This window comes from Nannospalax galili, unplaced genomic scaffold (genome assembly GCF_000622305.1).
Source record: "Nannospalax galili isolate Female #2095 unplaced genomic scaffold, S.galili_v1.0 scaffold44, whole genome shotgun sequence".
Lineage (NCBI taxonomy): Eukaryota > Metazoa > Chordata > Mammalia > Rodentia > Spalacidae > Nannospalax > Nannospalax galili.
The window spans coordinates 1,595,249-1,620,148 of NW_008355789.1; the positions used below are offsets into that span (position 1 = coordinate 1,595,249).

At 42.2% G+C, this 24,900-nt stretch overlaps 1 protein-coding gene across 1 annotated transcript in view; it reads left to right on the forward strand.

Annotated features, from left to right (window-relative positions):
• The first annotated feature begins 9,844 nt into the window (after positions 1–9,844).
• Positions 9,845–24,900, forward strand: part of Znf143 (zinc finger protein 143) — a 56,691-nt gene continuing 41,635 nt past the window's right edge. The window contains exons 1-6 of the mRNA XM_029556279.1: positions 9,845–9,903; positions 20,219–20,333; positions 21,164–21,256; positions 22,300–22,383; positions 23,117–23,197; positions 24,530–24,726. Of these exons, the coding sequence (XP_029412139.1) occupies positions 9,862–9,903; positions 20,219–20,333; positions 21,164–21,256; positions 22,300–22,383; positions 23,117–23,197; positions 24,530–24,726 (612 nt within the window). The 5' untranslated portion in view covers positions 9,845–9,861. The remainder of the gene's footprint in view (positions 9,904–20,218; positions 20,334–21,163; positions 21,257–22,299; positions 22,384–23,116; positions 23,198–24,529; positions 24,727–24,900) is intronic.

The following is a 24,900-nucleotide window of genomic DNA, read 5'->3' on the forward strand; positions in this document are numbered from 1 at the left end:
TGGGAGAGCACATCGTTCCCCCTCAAAAACCCCTATGAAAACCAATTAAAAAAAAAAAAAAAAAAAAAGCCAGCAACATGGTAGAGAGGTTGGCTTCTTACCTCTCTTCCTAAGTGCATGTTGATCTTAAACATCTGTCAGATGAGTCATACATTGGATTATTTTTTATATACATGTATCCACAATATTTCAAATTGAAAACATCTCTGGATTCAAAACTATTACATGCTGTTGTCTAAAACAGATGAGAAAATTTATAACTGTACAAATGAAATGCACATATTGATATTTAAAATGCATAATTAAGAAAACCCGTTGGTGTTGTGTTTTTCTTATTACCAATAGTTAAGCCATGACTGTTGGCACTGCTTGGTTTTCTATTTTAACACTGAAGGAGTGAAAGTTTTCCTATATTTATGAATTTACTACTAAAATCTTAGCAAAAAAAAAAATGTCTAAAATGTATAGGTGCAAACTGTTAAGTGTGCTTCTACTCCCATCTCATAGTTGGGACACCAAGTGTATACCCTAGGTTGCTTAAGGGGATTTCACTATTATATAAAGCAAATAAAATGAAAATGGAGTAGTTGTATATCTGCAACGTTTTGTACAGAGGGGAGATTCTGAATACTATGAACATTCTTGTCTTCCTTTACCTTTTTTTGTACCTAATATCTAATCTACTTTTTAAATTTTCAGACTTCGCTGCTCTTTTAATTGATAATTCCAATTTTCACATTGTTATTGGAAAACCATATCTAATAAAGGTTTTAGTTAGTCCTATGCACAAAATGAAAATTCCTGTTTGCGGAGGTGGTGTTTCAAGAAAATGTACTGGCATGTCTTTAAGGATTTTTATTGTGTCATGTTAATATAATCTAATCTCCATTTACAGATTTTAACTTGAAGTTACAGTTTACAATTAATTTACTTAACTACTGTTCAAATGATAGTTTATAGTGCATCAGATATATATCTAAAGTTTTTTGGTTTTTTTGGGGGGGGGTCTTTTTGAGACAGGGTCTCCCTCTAGCCCCAGCTGGCCTTGAAGTCACAGAGATCTGCCTGCCTCTGCCTCTTGAGTGCTGGGACTGAAGCCAGGTGCCACCATACCCAGCTTTAGATCGTGAATCTTAATATTTTAATTTCTAGAGGATGCAGGAATTTTAGAAAACTTGTTAAAAATACAATTCTGGTAATAATCTTTTGACCTACTCCTCTGATTTTTACTTACTTAGATACTGTTTTTCCCTTTTCCCACAGTACTCCTATCCAGTAACTATTGTACACCATATAAGACAGTGATTAGCTTTGGAAGAGACTGGAGTGTAGAACAGGGAGGCCAACACAGTGGCTTTGTGATATTATTCAACCCTCTGACATAAGCAAGAAAAAGGCCTTAGGAGCTTATATTGTTTGACAAAACTGTCAAACACAATAATTTTAGTGTAATGGCCATTCTATGTTTACAAAATATCCTTAAAATCATACCCAAACACGAGTTCTACTCAATTCTCTGAGTTTTGACAAAGATCATGCGTGAACACTTCTGTGTCTCTACTGAATTCTAAGCTTTAGTCTCAAGTTCACCTCTACAGTCACTTTTCATGCTTTGTATTAGGCAAATAACAGTTGCATGTCACTGTACATATAAGGTGCCCTTAGAGATATTGTAATTTTTTTTATTGCAGAAATTAACTAAAAACATCAGACTCTCAAGATAAAAAAGGTTTTCCTATGATACGAGGTTTTAGGTTTTTTTTGAGGCAGGGTTTGATAACAGCATAGGCTTGCCAGTAAACTCCCAGTCCTTTAGGGGCTACATAGCCATAATGGCCAGCTACACACACTGTGGCCACTTACATAAAAGGCCAGGACTTATTTCACCATGCTCTTCAAAAGAAGCTGGGCAATGTAGGGTTTTTTGTTTTGTTTTTTAAGTTACCAGGTAAATTCCAGGTATGGAATGCAGCAAGTGGATCTCTGAGGTTGAAGCCAGCTGAGGCAACAGGGAGACCCTGCCTCAAAAGGCAAAACAAAAAAAGTAAAGTTGCCATTCCCCACCTGGGTTTTTAAAGCACAGGTAACAATTCATCTTTACATACTTAGTGCCTGTTTCCTTGTGTACTGGAAAATTTAAATGCTTCCTCCCAAAAAGCCTTTTAAGGAATTTTAACTTCCCTATATGTGTGAGGGTATGAATGCATGCATTTGGGTGTCTGCAGATAGCAAAAGAGGGTGTCAGATCCCTTCAAGCTAGAGTTACAGGTAGTTGTGTTCCACCAAAGTGGTTCTGAGAACTGAGCTGGGTCCTCTGATAGAGCAGCAACTGCTTTTAACCCTTGAGTCATCTCTATAATCCTTTTTAAGCATTTAAAAAACAATAAAAAAAAAAACTAGAAAAAGCTTCTCCAACTTTCATTATGAAAGTAAAAATTTGCCCACTACAATTTCATCAAGTTCCAGCCAGGGCACTATTAGCTAAGAAAAGTCATTGAAACTACACTCACAGACATTTATACTGGGCTAGAGACATGGCTCAAGTTAAGAGCACTGGCTCCTCTTGCAGGGGACCCAGGTTCATGTCCCAGTGCCCACATGATGGCTAACAAACCATCCTTAACTCCAGTTCCAGGGGACCCTGACAACCTCTATTATACCCATAGGCACTGTTGGACATGGGTACACTTACATACAAGAAGGCAGTATGAGTATACCTATAAAAATATTTAATAAAGGGCCTTAAGAAATATGCAGAATAACTTCAAACTTGCAACAGCAACTTGAGGATGAAATTAGATTTTAAATGAATACAAAAGGTGTACTGAGAAAATTACATAAGGGCTCATTACTTGACTCTACTCAGATTCATAGCTCCTGCTCCCTTTGTAGTAACCAGGACCTTTCGGATGCTAAGCAAGCATTCTACCACTAAGTTTTGCCAATGTTTTAATGTTTGTTTTGGAGGTTTTGTTTCCTGGTACTGAGGATTAAGTGTAGGGCTTTTTACCATTTAACTACAAGTTGATCTACAGATTCTGTGCAATCCATATGAAATCTCACCTACCTTTTTCCAGGAAGTCACAAATTTACTCAAAATTTATGTGAGAATACAAGAGGATCAGAATATCCAAAATCTTGAAAAATGATTTAGTGATCCAAAGTGCTCGGGTACTGGTATAAAGAAGGGCAAATAGAATATAATCAAGGAAAAAAAAAAAAACTATATTTATGGTCATCTGACACCCAGGAAGTGACAAGACTGTGGGAGAAAGCAGTCACCAAATGGCTCTGAAACAGCAAATTATTTTTATTTTTCATGTGTGTGTCTATTGCCTGTATGAATGTAAGTGCACCCATGTCGTGCAATGCCACGGAGGTCAGAAGAGGGAAACAGCAAATACATAATTTTGCATATAGCAAAAGCATAAAGCAGGGAGGGAGCTGTTGGTAGTGGCACAGACCTTTTATGGCAGCACTGGGAAAGCAGAGGCAGACAGATCACTGTGGCTTCAGTCCATCCTGGATGGATTCAGGAGGCCAAAGCAGGACTGAATGTTTGAGACAACCTGAGCAGCTTAGCAAGCTCTTGTCTCAAGAGTGTTTCAAAGGAAAATTAAGATCTTATGTTTGTAGCTCCTGTGGCAGAGTGCCTAGCATGCATGAGGCTGAATATGAATCCCAGCATTGGCAAAAAGACTGGAAGTGAAAAAAAGCTAGAAGACATTGGCAAATCCCTTTTGGGCTAGTACCCCGAATATGTAAAATGTAAAACTTTTTTGGGGGGGAGTCTTTTTGAGGCAGGGTCTCCCTGTAGCCCCAGCTGTCCTGGAGCTTACACAGACAAGGCTGGCCTTGTCTATTTCTTGCAGAAATCGTCCTGCCTCTGCCTCCTGAGTGTTGGGATTAAAGGCATGAACAGAAAAGGGGGCTGGATGGTTCAGTGGTTAAGAGCACTGCTCTTGCAGAGGACCAGAGTTGGATTCCTAGCACTGACACTGGCTAACAATCAGGGTGTCCAGTCAGTTCCAGAGGGATCCAGTGTTCCACTGGAAACTGCTATGCATCACACGACACAGACAATACACACACTCTCTCTCACACACACACACACAAACAGGAAAGAGGGCTAGAGAAAAGGCTCAGCTGTTAAGAACACTGGCTGCTCTTGCAGAGGACCTGGGTTTACTTTCCAGCACCCATATGGCAGTTTACAACCATCTATAACTCCAGCTCCATGGGCACTGTATGATATGGGTGCAGTTATCCAAGCACTCGAGATGGAGACAAGCAAAAGACAAAACCTGGCCATGCATATTAGTGCACACATTTAATCCCAGCACTCAGTGGGCAGAGGTAGGCAGATCTCTTGAGTTCAAGGCCAGCCTGGTCTACACAGTGAATTCCTGGCCAATTTAGGGTACAGATACTGATAAACTCTGAAAAATATTGAAAGATGTCCTATGTCCTTCCATGTCAAATTTCAGCCAAGATTTAATTATGTAAAAATAAACTCATCCATCTCATTCATATGCAGATTTGCTTTCATCTTTAAAAAACGGTGAAATTATAGATCAAATAATTAAATTTTTTTGTGGTTGTTATCAAAACCAAAAACCAAGAGACAAAACTGGGGATTGTGGTACTGTATTGTAAACAAGTGAAAGATTTTGGATACCAAAATTCCATTAATATGAAATTTCCAGAATAGACATACAGCTTAGTGGTTGCTAGAAAAGGTGAAATGTGGAGAGTGACTGCTCAGATAAGCAGTTTTTGTAGAACAAAATGTTTTGGGTTGCATAGGTTTCACACTTGTGGATAATGCCTATGTGAACACTTGTTCATTTGATACATGATTATCTCAAAGCAACTCTGGGTCCACCAAATCCCATTACCAGCCCAAGCAGAGACACTGTCTCAAAAATAGGCAACTTCCGGGAATATGGGGAGGGGAAATGAGAGTTGTTTTGACAAGATATGCAGGCTAGCCTTGCTTATTAAGCTTCCAGAGCTACCACTGAACTAGCTGAGCAATTCCCTTGAAACTCTCAAGCTTGGCTTGCAAGGTAGCTCAGGAAGTTAAAGTGCTTGGTACCCAACCTGACAACCTGAGTTCAATCCCCAGGACTCACATGGTGGAAGGAAAACCCACTCCTGTAAGTTGTAGATTTCCACATGTGCTATGTGGCACACATGCCCACTCACATAAATGTAATTTTAATATTTATTGCCATGAATTTAATGGTAGTGATCTCCACTTTACTGCATGTGGGAATCTTAGAGATACTATTTTCATAATATTTTGGCCACAGTTCACTGGGCATTTCTGTCCATGTATTTTGATAGTCTTGCTGTGTCCCAGCCTTGTTTGGACTTATTTTTGATACTTCAGCCCATGCTGAAGTGTGTGCCATGAGCATTTCTTTATGTCTTTTTTAGATAGGGTCTCCCTGTAGCCCCAGCTGGCCTGGAACTCAGAGATCTGCTGCCTCTGCCTACTCAGTTAAAGGCGGCCCAGTTCACTGCATTTAAATATTTTTATTTTATGTATATGTGTATTGCCTGCATGTATGTGAGTGCACCTGTGTTGTGCAATGCCTCCGAGGTCAGAAGAGGGCTTTGGATTCCCCTGAACTGGAGTTAAGGACAGTTCGTAGCCGCCATGTGGGTGCTGGGAATCAAACGGGTCCTCTGCAAAAGCAGTCAGTGCTCTTAACCTCTAAGCCATCTCTTCAGCCCCAAGACTATCTTTTAAAAAGAAGGAAAAAAGGGACTGGAGAGATAGCTCAGTAGTTAAGAAAAAAGTTAGGCTGGGCGTGGTGTCCTGTTGCCTCAAATTCAAGGCCCTATCTCAAAAAGAAAACTAATTCCAGGCATATACCACCTATGTCCAGCTTGTAGTCTTTTTGTACACATTACTATTCTGATGGTTTCACATGACAAGACTGTTTTGAAAACAAAAACAGACATGAAGAGGCAGGCGGAGCTCGGTAAGCTTGAGGTTAGCCTGGTCTACATAGCAAGTTCCAGGTCAGCTGGGGCTACAGGGAGACCATCTCAAAAAAATTAAAACCAGCAAAAAAAAACAAACCCAAAACCACAATGGTGATGTACAGCTTTAGTCTCAGGTCTTGGAAGGCAGAGATAGTAGGCTAGCCTGGGTCTATAATAGGGAGTTCCAGACCAGCTGCAGCAACAAGGAGACTGCGTTTCAAACAAACCCTTAGGACTGCAGGTGTATACCACCACACTCAGCTTGCTTTTTCTACACATGGTACTCCAAAGGTTGCTACTATATAAATAGGTCAAAACGAATTGATTCTCCAGGAAGCTTTGACTTACTAGAGGAAATGTTTAGAAAACAGATGGTTTTTGGAGATTAGAGTAGCAATAATTTCCTTCTTATTTAGAAAATGGCACCTACTATATATACCCACTGATTGGCAGTGAAGTATTTGCATTAATTTGATCAGATATAAAACATAGAGAAGGTGACCCAGTGAAAATCTGAAGATTATGGTACTGAATATTTGAGAGCTTGTTTGGAGGTTCTAGCAGTGCACCAGTCCTCCTCTATCGGGGAAGGTTGTCCTCTTCGACCAAGTGTGCAGCTCTGGGAGGGATACCCGCAGAACGTTGAGGGAGGAAGGGGACAACCCGCCTAGCCAGCCAGATCAGCCAAATCAATCCTGGTGATCAATGGAGTGACAGATGTCACAGCCAGATGGCCTGCACATCCTTAATAACTATTTGAATTCTGTTTAACAGTCTCCAGTACTGTTAACACAAGGTTCTATTACCTGGAACAGAAATAGAAATAAGGTTTTTCTTTAAAGTTAGTTAAGAATTAGAGTATTCTGGGCTGGAGAGATGGCTCAGTGGTTGCTGCTCTTGTACAGGATCAGAGTTCAGTTACCAGCACCATGTTGGATGACTCACAACTGTCTGTAATTCCAGCTCCAGAGGACTAGTCACCCCTCACCTCCCCAGACACCTGCACATATCCACACACACAAACATATATTTATAAATAATAAGATTAAAAAAAAAACTATTGTATTCTACCTATTCAATTCTGGGAATTAAAAAACAATCCTGTAATTGTAATCTATAATGGCAGGACAATTATTTAAGATTCTGTATTATAATGATTTGGGGGTTGTGGGGGGGACAGAATCTCATATAACCCAAGCTGGCCCTTTACTCCTAATGTCCAGGCTCTACCTGCAAAGTGCAAAGATTATAGGCATGTGTCACAGCACCTGGCAGTGCATAATGAGCAGCCTAGGCATATAGAACATTGCTAAACTGCATACAAAATATTGTTCAGCAGGATCTGTTGGCACACACCTTTAATCCCAACACGGGAGGAAGAAGCAAGAAAATCTCTGTGAGATCAAGGGCAGTCTGGTTCACAAACCAAATTTCAGGCCAGCAAGTGTTGCAAAGTGAGAAAAAAGTTCAAGAGTCCTGGAGATGGCTCAGTGGGGTGAAGGTACCTGACAACCCAAGTTCAATCTCCAGGAATCCACAAAAGGGTGGGAGAACTAACTTCAAAAAGCTGTTCCCTGACCTCTACACAGAACACAATAAATTAAAAAGAAATTTAAAAATATTGTTCAGGAGGCTGGAGAGAACCTGGGTTCAGTTCCCAGCACCCACAACCTTCCAAAACCTCCAGTTCGTGGGGATCCAATTCCCTCTTCTGACCTCTGCAGGCACTGATGACACACGTGAACTTACATACATCCGGGCAATATACTTGTACACATAAAATTAATAAATATTATTCAAAAAACTTTTGCTAAAGAGACATATCTGGGGACAAAGAAAGGATAAAAACCCCCAATTTTTCACTCCAGTTATCTACTGAAAAGGTACTAGATTTTAAATGAGCAAAGCTTCCAATATCAACAATCATAATCCATGTTATGTCACATTTTCTTAGGGATTAAAAAGTAATCTCAGGGGGCTGAAGAGATGGCTCAGCGGTTAAGAGCACTGACTGCTCCTGCAGAGGACTCGGGTTCGATTCCCAGAACCCACATGGCGGCTTTGAACCATCCTTAACTCCAGTTCCAGGGGAATCCGAAGCCCTCTTCTGAACTCCACGGCACTGCACAACACGGGTGCACTCACATACATGCAGGCAATACACACATACACATAAAAATCAATTTAAAAAAAGTAATCTCAGCCAGGCGTGGTAGTGTACGCCTTTAATCCCAGCAATTGGGAGGCAGAGTCAGGTAGATGTCTGTGAGTTCAAGGCAAGCCTGGACTACATAGTGAGTTTCAGGCCAGCTGGGGCTACAGGGAGACCCTGTCTCAAAAAGACCAAACAAAACAAAAAAGTAATCTCAAGTATTTGTTATTGTAATACTGGAGAATGAACCCAGGACTTCAAGAATGCTAGGCATACCTCTACCACTAAGTTCCATTCCAACCCAGAATTACATTTTCTTTAAAAAATTTTTTAGAACTTCCAGTGTGGCCTGTGCCTGTAATCCCAGCACTGTGGAGGTGAAAGAAGGATCACTGTCAGGGTCACTGCCAGCCTGACTACACTGCAAGGCTCAGTCTGCCAAAACTATAAAGGGGTGAGGGGGGTACAGAGGAACCTCCAACTAGACTCAGTTACAAACTATTTTTACCGTCCTCAAAGGGCTATCTTTACCATATTTTTATCCATTCCTTCATCACCTGAAACGCAAGAAACTGAAACACGACCCAACGCTTCGTTTTCATGGGTCGGGCTGTTACTGCAGGCTAGCCTCCCTGTGCTATGGGAGGGTGAGTACACCCGATTTAACCACCACGGAGGCTGCATGCTCAGCTCATCTTTCCTCTGCCTGGTGGCCGAAGAGAACGAGGATTTACTGAGAACGTTAGGACATGAGCCTAGTACTTCCAATAGCTTAGAAAAGGGCTGGGCTAAGAGATCTAAGAAACACTATCCCAAATACGCCACAACTCATTTCTTAATGGGCTCCAAGGGCCCGACCGATGCTTTCCCCATCCCTCGCAGTTAGCGACACATAACAGGAAAAGAACATACAAAGCAATGCAGAAACGCCATGTCGCCGCCAAGTTTACGGCCACACACAGGCATCCGCAGTGTCTCCCAGCGGTTCCCTCGGGTCGGAAGGCTCAGCCTCCCTCCGCCCGGCCATACCCCGAGATGGGAACCGGCAGGCAGGCGCGGAAGTCAGTCACTGCCATCAACAGGCCAGGGACAGCAGAGTCCCAGCACGGAGGCCTAGGCGGCCCAAGAGCCCCCTGGGAGCGCGCGGACTCCCTTCCGGCCCTGCGTCGCCCCTCAACCTCCCTCCCCACCCGACGACGGTCGGCCATCGCGAGGCGAAGCCCATCCGGTCTGCGGTGTGCACTCTGGCGAACCCACGGGGAGCTCCACCGTCGCCGCCTCCTCAGTCCTGTAGGGAAAATGGCACCCATCACCCCATTTCCCTCCCGGGCAATCAGAAAACCAACCTCCCTCCCTCGCTGTAAAATGGCGCCTCCCGCTGGGGCCCCAGAATCAGCATAATTCACTCATCGGCGGGGAGGAGTTGGCACGGGATGAGCAGTTCGGCCAACCAGTCAGATGCGGGAGCTTTGATTCTACCTTTGGCGCGAGCCACTCAGGCGCGGGCTGGAAGGCCAGGCCAGGGTGACGTACGAGAAGAGGGCGTGGTTAATGGCATTTCCCTTTGCGTCGGCGAGGTTTGGACCAGTGGTGAGCAAGAGTGGTTGCGTGAATGATGTAATGACAGCCCAATGGACGCCAGGGGCGGGCTTCAGACTTGCTATGCGGGTTGCAGGGCCTGGGGGCCGGGCGGCTGTTTCCTGTCCTGGTGCATGGTGGTCGGACGAAGGAATTGTTGGAAAATTTTCTCGGAGGTTCGTATATAAATGTGTTTTTACCCAGTGTGCATTATTCTCCGCCCGGCCGCCGCCCTCAGTGCGGCGGCGCGGGCCCAGTTGGGCCCGGGCTCTACCTCCGGCTGCTCAGCCTAGGCCTCAGGCCTTGCCGATCCCACGGCCGCCTTCGTAGCGGAGACCGGGCAGAAGCGGAGTTTATTAATAACCTCAGGCCGCCACTCTGGGGCGGCGGAGCTTTTCTCTCTGAGGACGCCACCCCCCTCCCCTTCTCCGCGCCCCGCCTGTTCCCCTCAGGGAGCCGCGGAGGGGCGGGAGAGCGAGCGGGGAGGGTGGAGCCCTCGGGAGCCTGGCGCCCGTGCTCGGCTGACCTCCGCGCGGAGCGTCCCCGGGCGCTCCAGGACGCGGCTCCTCTGGCTGGGCCGCCCGGCCTCACTTCGCTCCAGGCCCCTGCAGGAGCGCGGGCGCTGAGGCTGGGGACCGCGCCTGCACGGAGCACACGGGTTTCTTTGCACATTTGTTCTTTTCATGTTTCCTTTTTTTTCTTTCCCTTTTTTTGTTTTTTAAGGTTTCTGAGACCTGACATCAAGTATTCGAAAACAGCGATCCATCATCCTTCTTTGTTCCCCTTTTGACCTAAGAGCAGACAACCGGGTCAAATATAATCTCATTTTTTTTTATGGTGGGACTTAAACCGAGTTTTTGTTCACTTTTGCTTTTTTAACATTTCCCCCCCTTTAGTTACATTAAGTTATAAGACGTAGGAAAGAATCCCAATGTCAACTTATTTTAGAATCAAGTTCTGCCTTTGTTTTTGAAATGCCTAAATCGACTCTCACAGTTGGAAATGTGAGAAAATGTAGGCTTCAGATTTGTTCAGCTTGGTCCTCAATTTTACTAGAAAATGCATGAGTTCTACGGTAGTTGGCGAACATGTGTGCAATGTTTACTTTTTTGTGCTGAGTATATAGTTCGTTCATTATTTAGTGTTTAGCAAAAAATTGTGTTTGGGTCTCAAAACAGATTTTTTTTTTTTTTTTTTTTTAGACAGGGGCTCCCTGTAGCCTCCGTGGGATGGAACTTGCTTTTTTGACCAGGCTGGCTGCCTCTGCCTCCCAAGTGCTGGGATTAAAGGTGTGTGCCACCGTGTCCAGCCCAAGATTGAAGATTTTCATCCTGGCATAGCTTGGCTATTTGGAGATTATTTGATCAATGGACTCTACAAATATTCTTTGCCCTTTTATTTTTATAACAGCTTTAGCCAGACATGATGGCTCATCCTGTAATCCCAAGAATCTCGAGGCTGAGGCAGGAGGATTGCATCAAGTTCAAAGATAGCCTGTACTACATAGTTTCAAGCTAGCTACCCTGTGATATCCTGTCTCAGAAAAATAAACAGCAAATTTAAAAATATAACACATGTCTTAAAATTCACCATTTAATGACCTGTGTGATGGTGCATACCTTTAATCCCAGGGCTAGGGAAGCAGAGGCAGTTAAGATTGAGGCCAGCTTAGTTTATATAGTTCTAGGCTGTGGCTGCAGGGAGACCCTGTTTCATACAGACAAAAAGTTTAAAATGAGGGAAATGGGTCTATGAGTCCAGGCCTGTTATCTCAGCTGCCCAGGGTCAGGTAGAAGAAATTACAAGTTCAAGGCCTGCCTGAACAACAAGTTGAGGTCAAGTTCAGCCTGGGCTGAGGTCAGACCCTGTCTCAAAGTGAAGGGCAGTCTGGGGATATAATGCTCAGTGGTAGAGTGCTTGCTTACCAGGCAAGAGGCCTTAAATCCAGCCCCCAGTACTGTAAATCAACCCAGTTTGGTGGTACATACCTGTAATCCTAGCATTTGGGAGGTAGAGACAGGAGGATCAGGAGTTCAGAGTCATTCTTGGCTACATATGGAGTTCAAGACTAGTGAGAGCGCACAAAGAAATTTATAAATAGTGTTAACTGAATGAGGTTTAAATATATTCAGAGGGGTAAATTTCTTGTTTTAAAAATACTAGTCCTGGGGCTGGGGAGAGGGCTCAGTGGTTAAGTACACTGATTGGTCTTGCAGAAGACCCAGGTTCAAATCCCAGCACCCACATGGCAGCTAACTGTCTGCAACTCCAGTTCCAGGAGATCCAGTAGCCTCTTCTGTCTTCCATGGGCATCACACGACATGGGTGCACTTACCTACATGCACGCAATAAGTACATACACATAAAATTAAAAAAAAAAAAATAGTTCTAGGGGCATGGTGGTGCACAGCTTTAATCCCAGCACTTGGGGGAGGGGGTTTGCAGGTGGATCTGTGAGTTCAAGGCCAGCCTGGTTTACATAATGAGTTCAAGGCCAGCTGGGGCTACAGGGAGACTCTTGTCTTAAAACAAGTAAAAATGCTAGTCCCATTTATGCAGCCCAATAGTTTCAGAACATACTACCTCCCCAAAGTAAGCCATGCTCTTTGCTAGTTCTCCATTCCTTCTGTGTCTTATTTTATTCACACATCTGACGTAAGTCATACTGTATGTGATCTTTTATGACCTTCTGTAACACAGCATAGTATTTGCCAGATTTGTTAAAGTTGTAGTAAGACTTTGTTTTATGGCCAAATGATACTATATGGACAGAGCCCATTTTTCTTATCTAAAATGTTGGTAGATATTTGTGGGTTGTTAACACCTTTTGGCCATTAAGCATAATGTTTCTCAACAATCATGTACAGGTTTTTGTGTATACACAGATTTTTAAATATCTTTTAATTTACATTTTTATCTACTCTGTGTGTGTGTGTGTGTTTGTGTATAGGTATGTACAGTGTGCAGTGGAGGTAAGAGGACGATTTTTGGGGGGCTCATTTTTTATCTTATTTTTTTGAGACAGGGTCTCCCTGTAGCCCCACCTAGCCTGGAACTTCCTACTAGACCACGGTGGCCTTGGACTCACAGAGATCCTATTGCCTTTGCCTCCCAAGTGCTGGGATTAAAGGCATGTACCACCACGCCCGGCCTGTTTTTGCTTTGTTTTGTCTTTTTTTATTTTGTTTTGAGACAGGGTCTTGCTATCTAGCCCAGGCCTATCTCAAATTTATGATCCTACCTTACTTTCTGAGTGCTGAAATTAAGATGCATACCACCACAACCCGTGATTTATTTATTTATTTATTTATTTATTTATTTATTTATTTTATTAGTACTCTGTTGAGTAAAAGTGGTGGTATCTCTAGTGGAATTGGTTTGCATTTCTCTGGTTGCTTACGGTGTTGGACATTTGCTCATTTGCTTGTTGAACATTGGTCTCTTTGGAGAAATGTCTATTTGTATCCTTTCTCCATTTATATGTTGAGTTGGAGAAATTGCTTGTGTTCTTTTTAATTTTTTTATTACATTTATTTATTTAGTCTTATCTCTGTATGGTCTCAGTGCTACCAATTATGTGGAGGTCAGAGGACAACTTGAGTGAGTTGGTTCTCTCCTTCCATCATGTGGGACCCTGGGGTGAAACTCAGGTAAGGCTCAGCTGTTGCTCAGTGGTAGAGCCCTTATCCTGGATTGAATCCTCAACACTGAAGGCGTGGGGAACTGGGACAGACTGGAATTGAATGTCTCTTCTCTATCTCTTAGTCCTAGTCCTGGGAGGAAACTGTTTGAGTTTTAAAATGTATACACAAAGCTTGCCCTACTACTTGTAAACAAACTTAAAAGGCTGAGTATAGTCATCCATGCATAGTCTTCTGCAGCTTGGACACATTTCTAACCATTTTATGTAGCTCTCTGTTTGCTTATTGCTGTGCTGGAGATGAAACTGGAGGCCTTGAACTTTTTGATCAAAAGCTCTAGAACCCCCAGGCCTTTCTTTCTTTGTTTTTTGAGAGAGGGACTGTCTATAGCCACAGCTTTTTTTTTTTTTTTTTTTAAGTTGGTAGTGTGCTTGCCTAATATGCAAGCATGTTCCATCCACCACTGCATAAATGCAGAGTGGGTGTTGCACACTTGTAATCCCAGCACTGGAGAGGTAGAGATAAGAACCAGCCATTCAAGGTCATTGGCTACATAACAAGTTCTAGGACAGCATGGGCAATATGAGACCCTGTCTAAAATAAAGGTGTGTGTGTGTGTGTGTGCATGCGCGTGCACGCAGAGCCTGGTACCTGTAATTCAAGCACTTGGGAGTCAGAGGCAAGAAGGATTGTCAAGTTCAAGTCCAACCTGGGCTACGTACTGGGCTCCTGATAGCACATGTGATAACTATAAAAATGCTCACTTTTTATCCAGCAGTTTTAATCCTAGGAGTTTAAGAATATAGTATAAAAATAATGAAAAAAAAATCTTTTTACATTTTATTTGTATGCCTAGGGGATGGAATGCACATACCACACCACCTATGTGGAGGTCAGAGGACAAGTTCTAGTAGTCAATTCTCTCCTGCTATATGCAGCCTGGGTATTGAACTCAAGTTGTCAGTGTTGGTGGCAGGTGCCTTTACCTTCTGAACCATTTTGCCAACTCTAAAAAGATGATGGTGATTACTTTTTTTTTTTTGACAGGGTCTCATTATGTAGCCCTTGGCCTAGAACTTGTGTATGAATAATTTTTGGTATACACCACTAAAAAGTTTTGAAGAATAAAAATCTAGTGTTCATAGCTATACTATTGTGACCTTAAGAATGAGAATTTAAGGCTGGGTGTGGTTATGCATGCCTTTAATCCCAGCACTCTGAGGCAGAGGCAGGAGGATCTCTATGACTTCAGGCCAGCTTGGGCTACTGGGAGACCCAGTCTCTAAAACACCAAAAAACAAAAACAACAACAAAAACCTTGTTTGGGGCCAAGAATGTGGTAGTAGAGAGCTCACTCATATGTAAAGTGATCAATCGATTGATTCATATCTCTCTCTCTCTCTCTCTCTCTCTCTCTCTCTCTCTCTCTCTCTCTCTCTCTCTCTCTTAATGATTGACCCTACAGTTTTGCTAAGTACTTTCTGTACCACTGAGCTATACTCCAAGTCTATAGTTACTTTTTTAAAAAAATACTTATTATTTTATGTGTATGAGTATTGCCTACATACATGTACGTGAGTACACCCATGTCATACAGTGCCTGAGGAGATCAGAAGAGGGCATTGAATCCCCTGGAACTGGAGTTAGGATGGTTGTTAGCCACTATATGGGTCCTGGGAAACGAAACCTGGGTCCTCTGCAAAAACAGCCAGTGCTCTTAACTGCTGAGCCATCTCTCCAGCCCCTATGGTTACTTTTAAGACAAGGGTTTATAGTAGGATTGATAATTGTTAGTGTTTGATTGGAAAATAAAATTATGCTACCAAGTTGATTATTGATGTTTTGTTTTAGTTTTTCATTTTGTTTTTGTTTGGTGACTGCTTTTATCAGTGAAATAATACAAAAGGAATTTAGGGAGGTAATTGTGTTGAAAGGTTATTATGGACTGTATTATGATCTGAGCCTGTAAGCAGTTGGATACGTTGTCAGAAACCCATCCTCAAGAGAAAAAAAATAGACTCTAAAGTTCTCTAAAGAACTTTGAAGAGCCTTGAAGACCTTAGAAGCCATGTATGTGAAATTTCTCAAGGGGGAGCATATAGATTAAAACAAAACAAAACAAAAATCCCACGAAGTCTAGGGCAGGACATTATAGAGCCTCAATATTGGAACCCATTAGAGACACTGAGAAAGATTTAAAAATTGAAAAAAATTCATCAAAAAATGTTTAAGCTGAGTGTGAATGCATATGCTTTTGGTCCCAATATGGGTGTTGGGAGGCAGAGGCAAGCAAATCTGTGAGATTGAGGCCAGCCTGGCCTATCTAATGAGTTACAGGCCAATTGAGGTTACCGGGAGACCCTGTCCCTGAATGAATGAATGAATGAATGAATGAATGAATGAAGTTTTAATATCTATTGTCAACATTTGGTCTTTTTTTTTAACTTCAAAAATTGAAGTATAGCCAAGTGTGGTGGTGCACGCCTTTAATCCCAGCACTCGGGAGGCAGAGTTCAAGGCCAGCCTGGTCTACATATTGAGTTCCAGGACAGCTGGGGCTACAGGGAGACCCTGTCTCAAAAAGACCAAAAAAAAAAAAAAATTGAAGTATATAGAGCCAGGTGTGGTGGCCTATGCATGTAATCCCAACTCTGGGAAATGAAGTCAGAGGATCAGAGGTTCAAGATCATACCCCACTTGGTTGGGCTATGATAGACCTTGTCTCAAGTCAGGCTTGGTGGCACACACCTTTAATCTCAGCACTCTGGAAACAGAGGCAGATGAATCTCTTCGATCAAGGCCAGCCTGCTCTATATAGGGAGTTCCAGGCCAGCTGGGGCAACAGGGAGACCCTGTCTCAAAAGAAAAAAAAAAAAAATTCGGGGGACTGGAAGAGATGACTTAACTGTTAGGAGCACTTGTTCTTCCAGAGGACCTGACCTCAATTCCCAGTACCCAAATCAGAATGCTTGCAATCGCCAGTAACTCCAGCTCCAGGGGATCTGACACCCACTTCTGGCCTCCTCAGGCCCTGTCTACACAGACACACAGACACACACACACACACACACACACACACACACACACAGACACACACACACAAACGTGAATATACTGTGAACATTTTTGAAATATAATCGTACAGTGAAAGTGCATAACTCTTGTTCAATTTTATGAGTTTTGACAGTGGTATACATCAATCAAAAGAAATGTGGGCCAGAGCCCGTATTGGAGATAGAGCTCTTATCTGTATTGCACAAGGCCCTGGGTTCCACTCCAACACCACAACAAGCTAAAATAAAAAGGCATATTTCCAGTTTTTTCCTTTTTTCTCCTCCTTTTTTTTGGGGGGGGTGGTTTTATTTAAGCACAATTAAAATGTGTATATGAGCTGCCTATTCATTTTCTCTGCTGCTTAGCCTGGTGACTAGTGACTGCTCTTTCAAGAGGAAACATTGTGAGCCATCTCAGCAAGTAAGATGTGCTGTAGATCAGGAGCACTTCTGCTTCTTGACACTGTGGACCATGAACTACCAGAAACCACTGGGCACTGGGCAGCCATGTTTTCTTGTCGCTCCCATAACCACAGTTAAGTGTCAGAATCTGGCCCTCAAATATTCTCTGCATCCTATTGTCTGTCTGTTGATGCCTCTGGGTTTCTGACAGCAATGCTTAATTTTTTTTTTTTTGAGATAGGTGGTTTTTTTTTTTTAATTTTATGTATATGAGTGTATTGCCTGAATGCATATAAGTGTACCCGTTTCGTGCAGTGCTTGCGGAAGTCAGAAGAGGGTGTCAGATTCCCTGGAACTGGAGTTAAGAACAGTTGTTAGCTACCATGTGGGTGCTGGGAATCAAACCCGGATTCTCTGCAAGAGCAGTCAGTGCTCTTAACCACTGAGTTATCTCTCTAAGCCAAGACAGAGTCTTGTTTTGTGTTTTGTTTTGTTTTGTTTTGCTTTTTCTTTGTTGTGTTGTGTTTTGGGTTATTGGAGACAGGGTCTCCCTGTAGCCCCAGCTGGTCTGGAACTTGCTGTGGATATCAGACTGTCCTCAATCTCATAGAGCTCCACCTTCCCCTGCCTCCCTATTGTTGGGATTAAAGTTGTGTGTCACAGTACCAGGCAATCTATGCTTAATTTTGACCTATGGGTCTCACTGGTGCCAGATGAACATGTTAGACTTCACCAGAACATTCAGTAGCCACCTCCTTAGGCAGGGCTGAGGAAGAGGGCTGGGCTTTTAATTACATGAATGTGTGTTTATCTCTGTGTGGCTAATGTGCATGTGAGTACAGGTGCCCCAGGAGGCCAGAGGAGTTGGGTCCCTCTGGAACTGTAGTTACAGGTGGTTGTGAGCCACCCAATATGGGTGTTGGGAATCGAACTCCAGTCCTCTGCAAGAGCAGTATTGTTCTTAATGCTAGGGCATCTCTCCAGCCCCTGCTTTTGTTTTTTGACACAGGATCTCACTATGTAGCCCCTCACTGGCCTGGAACTTTTGTACACCAGGCTAGTCTCAGACTCGTGGTGATTCTCCTGCCTTTGCCAGCACCTGTGTGCTGGGATTACAGGCATGTGCCACTACACTAAATTTTTCCATTATGCAATAGTTCTTCCTCTGTTGGTATGCAGGTAACATTCTGTCATATGAATTTATTACCTCTGGCTTATTGCCTCTTATTGATGGACATTCATTTCAATCCTTTCTAGTTCAGAATAAGTATTCTTTAAATTTTTTTTTAATTTTATGTGTGAGTGTTTTGCCTGCATATAAGTGCATGCATATCATGTAGTGCCCACAGAGGCTAAAAGAGGTCATTGAGTCCCTGGGAACTGGTGTTGTGGATAGTTGTTAGCTGCCTTGTGGGTACTGGGAACCAAACCCAAGTTCTCTGCAAAAGCAGCCAGTGCTCTTAACCACTGAGTCATCTCTCCAGCCGCCTAAGTATTCTTATAGTAGTCTCTGGATGTGTGTTTTTATTTCTCTTGGATAAATCAGTGTCTTTCAGAGGATTTGCAAAACAGTTAAAGGCAGACACTAGTGGCTGGTGGGAAGTCATATTCCTTCCCCCACCCCCTCTCCTGGGCTTTGAGCAGTAAGCTACACCCTCAGCCCTCAGAAAGTATTCTTAACAAGCTGATTGTGATGAGGAGAGATTAGCTGAGTCAGAGGTGGGATTTTGCTCACTTGATTTTACTTTTTCATATATATGTTTGTGTTTCTGAGTTACTGATGTTAAGGAACTGAGATGAATAGATCCATTGCAGAACTTCCCTGAGCAAGCTAAGGAGGAAAGACTGATAAGTGCATAGGACAGGGCATAGACTAAGGCTCAGTTAGAGTGATTGCCCAGCATGCATAAGGCTCTGGGTTGCCTTTATATGCACAGACATGTTTGGGAGAAGGCATGAACATATTTCATCAGGATTAGTCTCACTTTTGTGAGAAGGTAATATAGAAAAAAGGGAAGAAATAATGTGTAGAAATGCAGTCAATTGATAGACTGTTCACAGTGAGTTCCTCTCAGATGAATTCCACCTTGCTTGTGGAGTTGATTAATTTGCTGATAGTGGGTATGGGGAATGGGCAGTTAAGTAGGAGGTTTCAAACACATGGAAAATATTTTAAATAGTCACCATGAAGAAAGAAACGTGATTTTTTGCTTTGGCTTTTGAGGCTGTCTGATGTAGCCCAGATTGACCTAGAAGTCACAATCCTCTTGCCTCAGCGCTTTCTGGTGTTCAGAATACAGGCAAGAACCATCAATTTGCCGAATAACTTTGGGAATTTGGAGGACATTGGACAAGCCCAAGAACTTTATAGTCCTTCAAGACTATTTCATTTAACACTATTCAATAAGCTATTGAATCTGAAGTGTTTTGTAAAATGAGTCCTATGTAAATAATTATTTCTGACTAGAGGTATATAGGGGCTTGTTTGTTTGAAGTAGGATTTTACTATATAGCTCTGGCTGGCCTTAAACTTGCTACGTAGATCATGCCAGCCTTAAACTTAGGATACTCCTTACTTCACCTCCTAAATGCTGGGAATACAAGCATATGCCACCACACCTGGTTTATGTGGCCCTGAGGATCAAACCCAGGGCTTCTCCCAGCTAGCAAGCACCTCTGCCAACCTCAGCTCTAGTGGGTTTTGTTTTGTTTTTCATTTTTGTTTTTGTTTTTGAGACAGGGCCTCAAGTAGCCCAGGCTAGCATCTGTCTTGCTATATAGCTGAGGATGATCTTGAACTCCTGATCCTCTTGACTCCACTTCCCATGTGTTAGGATTACAGGCCTCCACCACCCAGCCCAGGTGGGTATATTTTAACTACCTGTGTGTACTTTTAGAACAAGGTCCATGTTATTAAAGACATTAAGATCTGTGTGTCAGGATTTTTACAATTGTCTGATAATGCTTTGCTTTCCTTACCTATGACAAGCAATAAAATATTAACATTAATAATATTAGTGTTAATTGTGAGATAGCATGGCGTTTAACAGCAGCTTTGGGAGTGTAGTTTGGAATTTGAATACCTCAGCATGTCTTCTCTGTTGCTGTTAATTCTTAAATTCCCTGGTCTCTTAGAAAGCAACTACGGCATACTTAGCAAACTGCTCTGTGCAAATGTGTCCTTATTAAGCTATCTTACTGATTTTTGCTTGAGTTTGAAGAGAATTTTGTTAGTTTCGATAATCCTACCCTTCGTGTTAAGTAAAATTGCATATTCTCTCAATCACCATTTCCATCCTTGGCAATGCTTTTGTAGTTCACAGGTGTTATTTGCAGCTTTTATTTCCTGTGCATCATTCCTTGTACCCAAATGCTCATTTTTTTCTTCAAGGTAGAAAATGTTGTTAGCACAAATAAATCGGGATTCTCAGGGAATGACAGAATTTCCTGGAGGAGGAATGGAGGCTCAACATGTTACCCTCTGCCTGACAGAGGCAGTAACCGTGGCAGGTAAGCAGTCATGTTGGGAAGGATGACCTGCATTTGGGAATGTCATTTATCTTAAGGAATACTTACAACACTGTTTACTTCCTAACACAGACTTATACCTTTTCTAAGCATTTTTGTTGTTCTTTTTTTTTTTTTTTTTTTTTGTCTTTTTCAGGCAGGGTCTCCCTGTAGCCCCAGCTGTCCTGGAACTCACTATGTAGACCAGGCTCAGGTATCTGCAAAAGCAGTAAGTGTTCTTAACTGCTGAGCCATCTCTTCAGTCTTCCCTTTTCTCTTTATAAGGTGATTATCTCAAATATTTGTTATAGTGATAGAAAGCTAACTAACACACTTGTACAACTGAAATCAACCAATATGTTTCTTTTGTTTTGTTTTGTTTTACTTTATGGTTTTTGTTGTTTTGTTGTTGTTATTGTTGTTTGTTTTTCATACAGGGCCTCATTATGTAGCCTTGGCTGGCCTGGAACTCACAGTGACCTGCCTACTTCTGCCTCCTGAGTGCTAAGATTAAAGCCATGTGCTATCATGCCCCTCCATGAACATTTTTAACATGGTATAGATGGGTAAAGTAGGGCATGGAAATTTTTTTTTTTTTTTTTTTGTAAATTCTAAAAACTCAGTTTCTAGTCAGGTGTATAGTACATCCCTTTAATCCCAGCACTTGGGAGGCAGAGGCAGGCGGATCTCGGTGAGTTCCAGGCCAGCTGGGACTACAGGGAGACCACAGGGAGACTCTGTCTCAAAAACACCCCCAAAAAAGTGATTTTTAAAAATTTAATTAGCAAGCACATAAGTAGCTATCTAACGAAAGTAATTTTGTTTTATCATAGATGGTGACAATTTAGAAAACATGGAAGGTGTAAGCTTACAAGCAGTAACACTTGCAGATGGCTCTACTGCTTACATACAGCACAATTCTAAAGGTATGTGGCCATTTGGTCAATGCTAGTGACTCAAAACCCCAGAGTTGGAGCCCCTACCAACCATACCTCTGTTTCAACCTCCTAAAGATGCTGTATTACATATGATAAATTAAGTTTTAATTTTATTTATTATTTTTATTTTATGTGTATGTGTGTATTGCCTGCATGTAAGTAAGTGCACCCATGTTGTGCAATGCTGGCGGAGGCCTGAAGAGGCTGTTGAATCCCCTGGAACTGGAGTTATAGACAGTTGTTAGCTGCCATGTGGGTGCTGGGATTCAAACCCCGGTCTTCTGCAAGAACAGCCTCTGAGCCATTTCTCCAGCCCCGATAATTTAAGTTTTTTTAATTTAATGTAAATTTCATTTTGATAATTTGGGGGTACCTTGTGAAATAGTTGAAAAATACTATGAAGTAGCAAAGGAAGAGAGGAAGGTATACAGCATCTCCAGCCTATTCTAGTAAAACTTTTACTGCTTTTTACTTTAGCTTGTTATTGAATATTTTTACAGAATATGTAAAGAAAACATTTGTTTTTTGCTTGAATTGGTATTGTCTCTGATTGAATTGGTATTTAATTTGCTTCAGGAAATAGCCCAGTTCAAAAACACCTTGTTTGTTTGGAAATCTATGCATATGTGTACGCAGACAAGGGTCTACGTGGTTCCTAGGGATGTGAATGTCAATTGGCTTCCGATGCACTGACTCGTCTGTTCAGTTTCCCCATGGTCTGGGTCATTGGTACTAAGTGGTTCTGAAAGGTCCACAGAGGTTCAACTCATGTAGCTTGCTGGGATGAGCCACTCTTCCTTCTGAACTCGTCTGACTGAAAATTGGAGGGGAAGAAGGATGGCTGAGGGAGGATTTTCTGCTTTCTGTAGGATCACTGGATATGTTATTGAATTACCTCAGAACATTGAGGGAAGAACCAAGATGAACATGAGCTTAAGTAGTGTATGTTTTTATAGTTGATACCATTTTGAAATTGTATAGTTTTTTGTTTTTGCTGGTGCTAATTTATTGGCTGGACTCTTTTCTTCCAGATGGAAGACTCATAGATGGCCAGGTCATTCAGTTGGAAGACGGTTCTGCTGCCTATGTTCAACATGTGCCCATACCTAAAAGTAGTAAGTATTTAAGAGACAACATAAGAAACATCCCTGATTCTCAGACTTTGCCTTCAGCTTGCTTTACTGGCTAAAGTTGATCCTGATTTCTAGCCTTCCTTTTGAAATGACAGTCAGTAAATGCCAGAGGATCTAACATCACCAAGACTTTTTCTCAAAGATAGTGAAAAAGAAATTGCTAGGCAGTAGGTCTGGAGAGATGGCTCAGTGGCTAAGAGCACTGACTGCTCTTGGAGAGGACCCGGGTTTGGTTCCAGCACTCACATGGCAGCTAACAAGGTCTGTAACTCCAGTATCAGGGCACTCCAGTGCCCTTTTCTGACCTTCACAGGCACTGCACAACACAGGAACACTTATGTACATGCAGAGAAGACACTCATACAAAAAATAAATAAATAAAAAGAAATGACAGGCTGTGCTCGGGAGGCCAATAGGCAGCAGTTTTAAGTGAATGTGGCTGTTGTTAGAGCTGAATCCTACATGTCAGTCATGTTCTTTTTCTCCTTTCAAGTCTCCTTATCCCTAGTATGTATTCCTAAAACAAGCATTCAGATTTCTTTTACCTTTAAATACTTTCTCAAAGCACCCCCACTGAAATTACTTAGATGTCCAGTGACTCCTAAAGCAAGTGTATGTTTTTTGTTGTGTTTAATCTGACTCTGTTGTTACGAAGTGAGTTAATTGACACATGCTAGAAACATGGGATCTAAATGTAAACATTGCTCTTGAGCAGGGGACAGTTTGCGGCTAGAGGATGGTCAAGCTGTGCAGTTAGAAGATGGAACCACAGCATTTATTCACCATACCTCCAAAGGTACGATAATTTTGTAAATATGAATAAAATAAGAGAAGTGGGAGTATGGGGATAAGGACTCCATTCAGATGCTGAAGTAGTATTAAGTGAAACAGTGATGTTTTATTCTCTGAAGTGCAAAGCAGCAGGTTGGGGCATCATTGAAGGAAAACTTTGTGGCAGTTTGAGCTGTCCAGAGCAGTTTATACAGGTACGCAGCATAAACTTTGGAGTCAAGTTTGAACACCATGAACTGACATGATTTCAAATCATGGTTTCTCTACATACACAATGAGTTTAGATTGGCTGCCATTTTTAAAAATATTTTATTTATTATTTTTATTTTTTGTGTATGCATGTATTGCCTGCATGTAAGTAACTGCACCCATGTTGTGCAATGCATGCAGAGGTCAGAAGAGGCTGTCAGATCCCCTGGAACTGGAGTTATGGACAGTTGTTAGCTGTCATGTGGGTTCTGGGATTCAAACCTGGGTCTTCTGCAAGAACAACCAATGTTCTTAACCTTTGAGTCATCTCTCCAGCCCTAGATTGGCTAAATTTTTTAATTGGTTAGATTTTTAAGTGTTGGGACTTTTTTTTTTTTTTTTTTGTCTTTTTGAGACAGCGTCTCCCTGTAGCCCCAGCTGGCCTGGAACTCACTATGTAGACCAGGCTGGCCTCAAACTCACAGAGATCTGCCTGCCTCTGACTACCAAGTGCTGGGATTAAAGGCATGCACCACCACACCTGCCTAAGTGTTGGGACTTTTTGCGGGGAGGGTTGTTTTGCTTTAAAGACAGGGTCTCCCTGTAGCCCCAGCTGGCCTGGAACTTGCTATGTAGACCAGGCTGGCACTTGCAGATCCACCTGCTTCTGCCTCTGCCCCTTGAACACTGGGATTAAAGGTGTGCACCTGACTCTTTTTTTTTTTTTTTAAGATTTATGGTTTCTAGGAAAGTGATTTTAATTTCCCAGCCCTCAGGTTCCTATTTGTACAGTAGAGGTGCTAATTACTAAGAATTTTTGTTCAGAGTAAATGAAATAATAAATATGAGACATATAAACCAAATAAGATAATAAGATATGGTGGCACATGCCTGTAATCCTAACAGTGGGGTGTGGGGGGCAGAGGTAGGAGTATCGGTGCAACTTTAAAAATAGCCTTGACTATGTAGTGAGTATCAGGACAGCCTGGCCACAGAGCAAGACCTTATTTTAAAAAATGAAACATAAGTAAATAAATTACATAGTATAGTGGTAAAAGTAACTATTCAATAAAAAAGTTCATTCCCCTATACCTTTATGTATAATGTAATGTCTTGAATGTAATGCCTTTCCCTTCCACTCCCTCAGATAGTTATGACCAGAGTGCATTACAGGCGGTTCAGCTGGAAGATGGCACGACAGCTTACATCCACCATGCAGTACAAGTCCCACAGTCTGATACCATCTTGGCAATTCAGGCTGATGGAACAGTGGCAGGGCTGCACACTGGGGATGCCACAATTGACCCAGACACCATTAGTGCTTTGGAACAGTATGCAGCAAAGGTATGGCACTTGGCAACTTCAATATAATCTCTGGACTAGTAATAGAGCTTAATGATACAGCACTTGCCTAGCATGCACAAGGCTTTGTGTTCAATCCCAGTAACCAGGGGGAACAACATCTCGGATACAGTCTTTATTTTTCATGAAAAGAAAACAAAAAGCATATTTTATCAA